The sequence below is a fragment of the Aegilops tauschii genome, chromosome 6, assembly GCF_002575655.3.
Source record: "Aegilops tauschii subsp. strangulata cultivar AL8/78 chromosome 6, Aet v6.0, whole genome shotgun sequence".
NCBI classification, from domain to species: Eukaryota; Viridiplantae; Streptophyta; class Magnoliopsida; order Poales; family Poaceae; genus Aegilops; species Aegilops tauschii.
In genome coordinates this window covers 474,641,752-474,653,082 of record NC_053040.3, presented here as the reverse complement: position 1 = coordinate 474,653,082, position 11,331 = coordinate 474,641,752, and the positions used below count along the sequence as shown (strand labels likewise).

The following is an 11,331-nucleotide window of genomic DNA, read 5'->3' as shown; positions in this document are numbered from 1 at the left end:
TATCGATTGTTTTACATTATAATGAGTTGTTAAATCATTAGGTGAAAGTACCGCAGATTAGTTTCGACTGGATGCATGTGGATCCTAGCTAAGTGATCAAGTATATGCCATATCCATATTACTTAGATCACTAAGTGATCAAACTAATATGCGGTTTCTTTCATAAATGATATAATAACTCATCATCATCATATTATAAGCGTTCATAACACCACAAAAGCAAATCACTCTTTGAGATTAAGTTCAGGACGAAGAACACGGACACGCATGAGAGGAAAACAAGTACTAAGAGCATGATAACTAGCTAAATCACTCCTGCTGCTCTCTCTCAGGTAAAATAGCATAGAACATGTATAGCTCTCCTAATTCATCATATTGGAGCATGCAGATGAACCTGTCTCCTAATCGTGGGCCGCGCTTCTGATTGCTGCCCCCTAGTACTTCTCTGCGATCGTTAACAATTTTTCTCCAATCTTTCACTATTAAGCATTCATCGCTTTCAGAAATCCTGGATGCACTCATGTGCACTGTAGGATATCTTGGCCATAAGCTAACAATTTACATGCGACCTTTAGTCTCGATCCACTAAGGCACAACTGTCATCGGGAGTCCCTGTTGAAGAATATCGTATAGTAATTAATATACTTAGCAATGAAAGTTTAGCTTGAAAAATAATGTATGCAAAAGATGCACTGAGGACTAATAGTAACAATCTTACCATCTTTCCTAAATACATGTGACCGTAGTTCAATACGATCACTATTGGTCGCACGTTTTGAGTACTAAGATTTTCAAATTCAGGAAAATGATTTCTCTTAACAACATCAAGATCCTCAAGCCATGAAACATAATGACTTATCTCCTCGCAGTTTAGTTCAGCTCCGGGATAGTAGTAGGTCCTGTCAACCAAGCGCCGGACATGTTTGCTTGAATGGAAATAAGCTGTCAATAGAAATTAGTTGTCAAGTATTTTTGAATAAACAATATCAAAGACATAAATATGGTTGAGAAACTCACATAATGGTAGAACTGGAGGCGTCTGCACATCGACCCAGATATCTCTATTACCTTCAATATCATCTTCCGGACGAATATCAAAGGTGATAACCATATCAGGCGCAAATGCATAAGCCTTGCATAGTGCTTGCCAAGTTTTGCATTCAAAATAGGTGTACGTGTCTGCATTGTATAATTTGACGTTGAAAGTATAACCGGCATGCTCGGTCTTCAGGTAAACTCTCTTTACCTCCATAGTTTCCATAGTACTGAAACCTATCTTATCCAAGACAAAAATTCTTGCATGGCACGGGATGCGCTAGTAGAATAGTGAAAATTTAAAATTATAAGTTGAAGCAAATGAAGCATATATAAGTCATGCTTAATTACGAAAAAAGACTTGTCACTATGACTTACTGTATCCACTTCGAAGGTCTCATCCAGCTTGATGCTGAAGCGCCTATCATCAACAAGGAAATTTCTGTCGCACAGGCCGCGCTGGTCTTCACAGAATTCGCACTTAATGAAATCTTTTTTGTCGTCAGACGACATTTCCTATGTTCATATAGGTGAAACATTAAACACTTACTAGTTCTATTAATTCAACTAATTCAACTAATTCAACTACTTCTATTAGTTCAACTAGTTCTATTAATTCAACTAATTCAACTAAGCATTTAATAAAAATAAACGTGTTCTATTAATTTTCTTACTAAAATAAAGTAGCTAGTTCCATATAGTAATATTTTAATTAGATCATCAAATCTCAGATATCTAAATTTTCTTACTAAAAATAAACTAGTTCTATTAATTCAACTAATTCAACTAAGAATTTACTAAAAATAAACTAGTTATATTAATTTTCTTACTAAAATATATAAAGTAGCTATATATATAGTAATATTTTAATTAGATCATCAAATCTCATATACCTAAATTTTCTTACTAAAAATAAACTAGTTCTACTAATTCAACTAGTTCAACTAAGCATTTACTAGAAATAAACTAGTTATATTAATTCAACTAGTTTAAATAATCTCATATACCTAAATTTTCTTACTAAAAATAAACTTGTTCTATTAATTTTCATACTAAAAATAAACTAGTTATATTAATTCAACTAGTTCAAATCTCTTATATATACCTAATTAATATCTAGCTAATTTATCTAAAATTGACATTAATATTTAACATCTTTTCCATATAATTCATCCAACATTAACATTCTAACATTCTTAGCTACGTAATTTATCTAACATTAATCTAAACAACAGAAAACAGAAAATAAGTAAAAAGAATATATGTGTGTGTGTGTGTCTGTGTGTGTGCATGTATGTGTGTGTGTGTACGAGCAGGGGGCGGCCGCATACGGGCGGCGGCGCGAGACGGCGATGCGATGGGGACGGCGCGACGACGAGCGGCAGGCCGGGGGCGACGACGCAATCGAGACGGCGACGTGGTACGGGGCGGCGGCGGCGGGCGGCGGGGGCGATGGCGGTGACGGCGACGACGGACGGTGAGGGCGACGGCGGTGACGGTGACGACGGGCGGTGAGGGCGACGACGAGCGGCGGGGGCAACGGCGCGCGGCGGGGGCGGCGAGGGCGGCGGCGATGTCGCACGAAGTAGTTGGAGAAGAAGTGGTGGTCGATGAAACTGAATTTTTCGTAAGTGCCATATATATAGGAGGGGCCTTTAGTACCGGTTGGAGCCACCAACCGGTACTAAAGGCCAATTTTCGCCAGGCCAAGGGGCGGGAAACTTCCCCTTTAGTACCGGTTCGTGGCTCCAACCGGTACTAAAGGCCCCCCCTTTAGTACCGGTTGGAGCCACGACCCGGTACTAAAGGTGTGCACTGGCGCAGGAGCGGTGCGGACAAGTTTAGTCCCACCTCGCTAGCCGAGGGGCGCCTGCACCAGTTTAAAAGCCCCGGCGCGGCTGCTGTCTCGAACTCCTCTCTATAGCAGGCTTCTGGGCCTAACTTTGGCGCGCTGCCCGTTGAGCCTGCTAGCCCTTCTGGGCCTGTATTTGCAAACCCTAGGGTTGGCAGGCCTAGCGGGCAGCGCCCCAACAATTTTTTATATAATTTTCTTCTATTTATTTCCGAGTAATTTTTTTTGCTGTATTTAGTTTCTTTGTGAATATAAAAAAAATTATATAGTTTTTTCCTTTTCTGCATTATTTATTTTCTGCTATTCATTTTGTAGTGATTTTCAATTTCACCGTCATTTAGCTCTCTAAACAAATCGGTAAATGACTGAAAAACAGCAAATGATGTCAGAACGTGTCGGAAATTGATGACGTCGCTTTGAATGATGCATACTGAACGCAAAAATAGGCTGGAGTTCAAATAAGTTTAAAAAACATTGAAGTGCCCGTGTAACAGATGAGTTCTCGTCCAAAACCCTGATACTCCGAAAGAGCTTGTCCAGTTTGTACACGAGGTGCGTCCAGTTTTCGCCGTGACCCTCTCTACTCTTTTGCACATGCTATGCGGGCGAAATGATGATACCATGCCAAGTTCCAACATTTTCAGAGTTCATTTTGTAGTGATTTTCAATTTCACCGTCATTTAGCTCTCTAAACAAATCGGTAAATGACTGAAAAACAGCAAATGATGTCAGAACGTGTTGGAAATTGATGACGTCGCTTTGAAAGATGCATACTGAACGCAAAAATAGGCTGGAGTTCAAATAAGTTTAAAAAACATTGAAGTGCACGTGTAACAGATGAGTTCTCGTCCGAAACCCTGATACTCCGAAATTGATTGTCCAGTTTGTACACGAGGTGCGTCCAGTTTTCGCCGTGACCCTCTCTACTCTTTTGCACATGCTATGCGTGCGAAATGATGATACCATGCCAAGTTCCAACATTTCCAGAGTTCATTTTGTAGTGATTTTCAATTTCACCGTCGTTTAGCTCTCTAAACAAATCGGTAAATGACTGAAAACAGCAAATGATGTCAGAACGTGTTGGAAATTGATGACGTCGCTTTGAATGGTGTGTACGGAACGCAAAAAAATCTGGAGTTGTAATAAGTTTAAAAAAATGAAGTGCCAATGTAACAGATGAGTTCTCGTCAGAAACCCTGATACTTCGAAAGAGATTGTCCAGTTTGTATACGAAGTGCGTCCAGTTTTTACCGTAACACAAGAAGTCCGGAGTTGTAATAAGTTATTAAAGATAAAAAAGAGGCACAATTTTCGTTAATTAGCTTCAAGCCTTTCAGAATAGTGCAAACTGCACTGCACATAGCTCCGTGTAGTCTACACTATTCCTCAGGGCTAAGCAACGTGCAGATGAGCATTGCGCCTATCCTTCATCGTCTCTGCACTCAGGGCTTATAAACCGCTCCTAGTGCCTCTCTCTTCGCGAGGTGGGACTAAAAAACAGTTTACTAAGAAACTATACTACCGGTTCATGGCACGAACCGGTACTAAAGGTGCCCGTGGGGCCCCAGCCTGACCACAGCCTGACGCAGCATCATTAGTACCGGTTCGTGACACGAACCGGTACAAAAGGTTGCTCACGAACCGGTACTAATGATCTCCGCCCGCCTAGCCGTTGGAACCGGCACTAATAGACACATTAGTACCGGCTCAAAATCTAACCGGCACTAATGTGCTTCACATTTGACCCTTTTTCTACTAGTGTGATGAAAGACTCTAGTGGTGGGCGGCGCAAAGAGGCCGCCACTACTACACCATTAAGCAATGCCCGCCGTACGTCTTTCGGCAACTCACGCCAAAAGAGTTCAAAAATTCCAAAAAATTGCAGTGCGGGCACTGTGTGACGCCCGCCACACGTAATGTAATAGTGAATTTTTTTTTACTAAATCTGGAAAGTGTCCAAATTCGATCATACAATTTTGGACGGGTGCGTATTAACCATGTACTTCCTCTATCCCATAATATCTTATATTATGGGACGGAGGTAGTAGTTTATTGTGGCGGGTGCTTTGCAGCGTCCGTCACTGCTATCGCCTATACACAAAAAACAATCCGTTTTTGCCACACTAACTCAAATCGATAGAAATTCTAGCCTCTTCTTCGGCGTTTGCCCTCTCCATCCTGTTTGGTGCGTCTTCTCCCGTCACCGTCTCTTCCCGTTGTCGAGACCATCTGCGCCTCTCCAGCCGGTATGTCCCAGTCTCCCTCACTCTCCTCCTTCTCTTGCCACTAGGGTTTGGGCGTTGCCGCCGCCGTTGGGCCTAGTGTAAGCGCACCCCAAGCCACCGCTAGGGCTAGGGTTAGGGCGCCGCCGACAGTAGGCTTAGGTCGTCGCCGCCTCTAGCCAGGGATAGGGTTAGGGCGCCGCCGCTGGTAGGGTTAACTCGCCGCCACCAGTTAATTTTAATTAGGTGGTGATCAAATGTTTTCTATATATAGTTCTGCAGGTTCCCAGGTCCAGCATTTGTCCACTTACTCCTCACCGCCACCGCCTAGTTGGAATGTCTATTTGCATCTGGAATATTCTCGGGTCCAGCATTTGTCCACTTAATTCTTCTGGGTATAGTTTTGGAAGATATTAACTTTTTTATGAATTGTTTCAGATGTTCATTGGTGATGGGGCAAAGCTCGTTCGAGATGCCTTTGAGATGGCAAAGGAGAAGGGCCCCTACATTATTTTTATTGATGATATTGATGCAATTGGAACAAAGCGTTTTGACACGTGCATTTTGCATTTTTTTTTCATGCATCGCTTTGTACACTAAGCGTTGGGATTTTTTCAGTTTAGTCTAGCGTGAATGCTTAGTGTCTCTTTACATCTGTTGATCTATTATGGTTGAAGTATGTCCCGCAATGTTGTTACTCTTTTTTTAATTTGCGAATTGCTGATGAAAACCATGCTATAATCTTTGTACAAAGAAAGTCATCTAGTATCCCTGCAAGTCGACCACTCCTTCAACCTTCTATTTATATGTAAAATAAGGAAACTGTTCATGATTTTATACTTCAGAGAATTTATTTTTTTGAAAAGGAGGATGTACCCTCAGCCTCTGCATCTAGACAATGCATGCAACCATTTTATTAATTATTCACAAAGATCATACAAAGTAATACACCAGTAAGCCTGAAGCCACCATCTAGGCAACACTTGTACCCTATCCCCTTGATGAATGGGTGCCGAATGTCCGAGCCAAATACCAAACAAACATCGCACCAAAGCCTACCATCTAAAACCGGATGCCCCAGCCCAGCCACATACCAGGACTGGGTCATACACCAGACCGGCACACTCTCAGAGGCTGCCGCCGCATTATTCCACCGGTCCATCTCCGGAGCAGGAACTGACGCATCGACCTTGCCTGGCCTGCCGTCGACGCTACCACGGCGCCAGACAACGCCACCATCCTGCATGTATCCGTCCACACGCGCCCGTCGCCAAACCTCCGCAGCGCCATGCCGCCGGGGTCCGCCATCGGCCTTGTGGTAGATGTAACACCGCTCCTCCTCTTGTCCCCTCCAGTCATCACTTGCTCCAAAACGATGCTCCCAGAAGGGACAGCGACATCGAAGGTGCCATCATCGTCCGATCCGGCAGACCCAGATCTAGGGTTTCCCCCGGAGCATCACGAGTGGGGTGCGACGACCTGCAACAACGATGCCTCGAGAAGGGAACGACATCACAGATGCCTCCATCGTCCGCCATGACCGTAGTTAGCACGATTTTCACCGGACGTCACGGCCCCCTGATCTCGCAGCTGACTGGAACTGTACGGAGCCTCGCCGTGAAGACGAAAGCCGTCGTTGGCACACCAGCAGGGAGCCTCCAGCCGCCCCTCACCAGTCCCTCCACACGCCGCCGGTTGAAAAAAACCACGCCGGGGCGGACCTGGACGGGACTCCAGATCCGCGACTTTCGCCGCCACCCATCTCCAGGCACAAACTCCCCCGAGGGGAAGAGCACCATGCCGGCCATGGATCTGGCCGCCGCTGCACAAGCAAGGGGCGCCGCCCTACATGTTGCTCGTGGATCCAACGTCGGAGTCGCCAATGCCACCTCCGGGAAATCCCGCAGCACACCACCCGCCCTAGCGCTTTGGTGTCGGGCACGCCGCCACTACGGACTTGGCCGGCGGCAGGAGAGGAGACGGGAGGGGCCCGGCGGCGCTAGGGTTTGGATCCCCTGGTGTCGCCCAGGGGAGGCGACGCGAGGGGGTGAAGGGTTAGGTGTGATATATGGGCCTGCAGCCCTGCACTAACTGACCGAGATAAATACATCTTAACAACTTTCAGCATATGCATTCATCACATATGCTGCACATACATATGTGATGAATGCAGTGTAAATATATTGATTACTTGCAACTAGATATGTTTATTTACCGGGAAGTATATAATGATATTGTTGTATTTTTCTATTTGACTGCAGTGAAGTTAGTGGTGACAGAGAAGTGCAACGAACTATGTTGGACTTGCTAAATCAGCTAGATGGATTTAGCAGTGATGAGAGGATAAAGGTCAGCATGTCCTAATATTCGTCTCTATACTCTGAATGCATACAAGCTCCACCTGTAAAGATAATTTGTTTGGTCCTGATGGTTTGGCCTAGCTAGTTGTTTTGGGAACAGTAATTTGATAAAATAGATTTTGTTTTAGAAAGTATATTTTCTGTCCCTCAATTTTCTTGAAAGTATAAAAATAGTCTCTCAATTTCAAAACCAGCAAAACTTGATTCCCTAACTTTTCAAACCGGATAAATTTAGTCCCTCATATCACATTGGGTGGTTCTTGTGTGACATGGACATGGTTTTCACCGTTTGTTGACACATCAGCGTACAAGTGATTGGGTCGCTTAGATTTTTTTGATACGCACAAGATCTTAACCAACCCAGCAAAACTCCACTTTGTGTCTAAAGTGGAGCAAGAACTAGGCTGTAGCCTAGTGGCAAGGGTGCACAGTGGTGTAGCCTGCGCCAAAAATTTGAATCCCATCGAGAGCGAATTTTCTGATGCCTCATCTCGGGTGGGCTTCTTCTATAAAAATACATTTCTGCCTGAGACGGGATTGCAGCTATCTCACATCACCATGTGAGTCATGTGACTGCATGGATACAACCGCGCACTGCATCGCCGCCCATGGCATGGCATCCTCGTGGAGTCGTGGTACAAGCCACTGCTAGACACCGGCCATGCGATCTCCGTGCTGCCATGCCCACTGTGACCGGGGAGCACCGCCGACGCATACTGCATGGCCAAATAAGGGCAGAAGTGCGTGCGCACGCGCACCATCGTCGACTCATGCATCCCGCGGTGGAACGAGCATGTTCGACAACAGCACGGTGCTCACGGTCGCCATGTTTGACAACTGCCACCTCCGAGGGCGTACCCAAGTTGAGATACCCGGGTGCACAGGACACCGGGTGCAAGATGTTTTCTTTGTAAATTTCATGCAAAATATAGTGTTTGACAACCCATTTTTAGATGAAAAATATGAGTGATCATATGCTAGGACACCTGGTCATTTTCTCTCTAGGTTCGGCCACCTCGGATACGCCTCTCGATGCTCAAGATGAGCACCGCCGTGCTGCACCCGTCTGGCGTGCGCATGAACGGCGAGCTCTGGCCCGCCGTGCGCCTCACATCCATCTCTCCCCAGCGTCGTCTTTTGTACGGACAACCCCTCCTTCCCAATATGTACTACGTCCAGCCGTTCGCCATCCCGCAGCTCGACGCCCTTCCACCGTCCAGACTAGGAGCCATCGAGTATTTGCGCCTCCATGTGCTCTCCACCATTTTCACACACCTCTGCACCAGCAACCTGCAGGGCTCTCGCTTTGGCGGCGATTACCGTGACACCATCAAGCATCAGCGACGAGGAGGAAGCCGACGAGCACAAGTGCCTCCGCAACGTCTACAACAACGGCCGTCGTCGACTTGTCAATGTGCCAAGCCCCGGTATGCGCGGCAGTCCCCGGCGGCTGCCTTCGACGAGCAGCCAAGGCGTGTAGGTCCGGCCGATGGTGCCGGCGACGTACTCCTAGCTGGTGTTGCCTAGTCAGGCGATGAAGTGGTGCCGGCTGTGGAAGTGCAGACTCGCACGCGAGTTGCTCGATCAAATGCCTGCTAGGGGGAGATGAGAGGAATAAGAGATAGGACAAGTAGGACAGAGAAATTTTGCCACGTTAGCGAAGACCGGTCAAAACCGTGCTGAGCCAGCAGCGACACCGGGTTGGTTGGGATGAGGGACTAAATCTATCCGGTTTGAAGAGTCGAGGGAGTATGGTTTGCCGGTTTTTGAGTTGAGCGACCAAATCTAGACTTTCGAAAGAGTTGAGGGACGAAAAATATACTTTTTCCATTTTTTTATTTGATTGGTTGATGAGTAGCCACAAATTGGCTTGAGTTGGTCATGATTCTAGAGATGATTAATACCTTATAAATGTTTATTAATCATGTTTCATTGACGCATTTTTGTTGTGTGACTTGCAGGTGATAGCTGCAACAAATCGGGCAGATATTCTTCATCCTGCTTTACTCCGTTCTGGTCGCCTGGACCGAAAGATTAAGTTCCCTCATCCGACGGAAGAAGCAAGAGCTAGAATTTTGCAAGTATGTCTCTTGATATCTGGGAAATGCCAGTAGCTCTTGTTGCGAAAAATGCTGACCTTATTTGGTTTTGTGGACTCAAAGAAGTTTGTTCTGTGTTCTATCTTGTAGATTCACTCAAGAAAGATGAACGTACATCCTGATGTCAACTTTGAGGAGCTGGATCGTTCAACTGATGATTTCAACGGTGCACAACTGAAGGCTATTTCTGTGGAAGCTGGCATGCTTGCCCTACGTAGGGACGGTACAGAGGTTTGTGCTGAGTTTTGTTTTTTTGCCACATTGAGGTTGCTGTGGAAGTGTCACTTTATTGGTAGATTGATTAGGATCTTGGGTATCAGAAAATAAGTTCTAAATAAATCGACATTAGGTCTATGGCATATTCAGCATGAAGTGAACAGCCTGAAATATAATAAATTATACAATGATAATCATAGTGGAGTATAATACAGTACTCCATATATAATATGCTGCTTTGATATCTCGAAGCATTTTTTGGGGCTTGGTAGCTCGTACCATCAATTTTGTTGAGTTGACTGCCTGAAGTGCATTTCCTCACGAAGCATGTTTAACTGTTATTTTTGCTCATGCAGGTGATCCATGAAGATTCCAAAGAAGGCATTATCCAGGTGCAAGCAAAGAAGAAGTCCAGCTTGAATTATTACGCTTACTTTCCCTTAAGTAATCAGAATGCTTGGTCCTGTGATGACCGCTGTTTGTAATATAGTTTAATTCCCGAATCCTCCTTATTGTGTGAAGCATTCTTGCTTTTGCGCCTGTACCTGAAGAAATTATTTCTAACCAATTGCTCTGTGCCGAAAATGTGAATTGTGGACTATACGGCTTGTTCAGGATGCATTAGCTCGGTGCCAGATTGGTGTCCCCAGCCCCAGGGACTCGCCACTGGCTTTTTTATCAGTGTTTGATTCGATGAAATGATCGCTATAATTTGTCCCGTGTTCACGAGGGTTTGAGTTAACAGTAGTTTGATTTTGACAACATCTGGGACACCCTGTAGACTCCAAAAATATTTTCTATCAGTGTGTTATCGCTATAATTTGTCCCCTGTTAATGAGAGTTTGGGTTGACAGTAGTTTGTTTTGTGGGTCTGAGTCACCGCTGTTGACCTGCGTTGGAGGGATAAGTTTTCTGGTCCTTTGTTTTGGCAAGCGAAGCAATCATCCAATGTTACAAAAAGTTTGAAACAACAAAAGGGAATCCCCCCAAAGTCTGACCGAAAGTTTGAAACAATCACCCAATGCAATCATCTCCATCTTGTAAAAAATTCGAATAACAAACAGAAATCCGGGAGTTTGGATGGAAGGTGAAAAAACAGCAAAAAAAAAAAAATGTGTGGTCTGTCAAGGCAACCTCCCCTTGTGGGCCACCCGGCAGTGGTCAGTTGGTCTCAGTTGCAATGGTACAAACAGATGTCAGAGATCCTGTTCAAACGAGTACATGCTACAAGTTGCCGCACCTCACCTTATAAGCTGGACAAGCTTCCTGCAACCTAGCCAGGTGGGACTATTATTATGACGCACGAGCAGCCGAGCGGCGACTCGGCGCGAGCCGGAAAGCCCAGCCGGCCAGCCCAGACTAGCCGATCTGAGAGCACCCTGGAGATTTTGTATATACTTTTGCGTTTTTCTCCATGCTTATAACATTACGAAAAAAAACTCTTAAGATCAAAAGAATAAAGAAAACCCTCTTTGCTCATAGAAAAAAACCAACTAAGAAAAAACGACCCTTTGAACCCCATCATACGTGCAGGAAATGTATAGCGT

The 11,331-nt window shown here is 45.0% G+C and overlaps 1 protein-coding gene across 1 annotated transcript; it reads left to right on the top strand.

The window, feature by feature from the left end:
• Nucleotides 1-5,541: 5,541 nt before the first annotated feature.
• On the top strand, nt 5,542-10,347 carry LOC109742330 (26S proteasome regulatory subunit 6A homolog; the record flags this gene model as incomplete). Its single annotated transcript, XM_020301414.2, has 5 exons — nt 5,542-5,666; nt 7,371-7,458; nt 9,431-9,550; nt 9,659-9,799; nt 10,141-10,347. Coding segments are annotated over 5 exons (603 nt in total), but the record flags the coding sequence as incomplete, so codon positions are not given.
• Nucleotides 10,348-11,331: the final 984 nt, after the last annotated feature.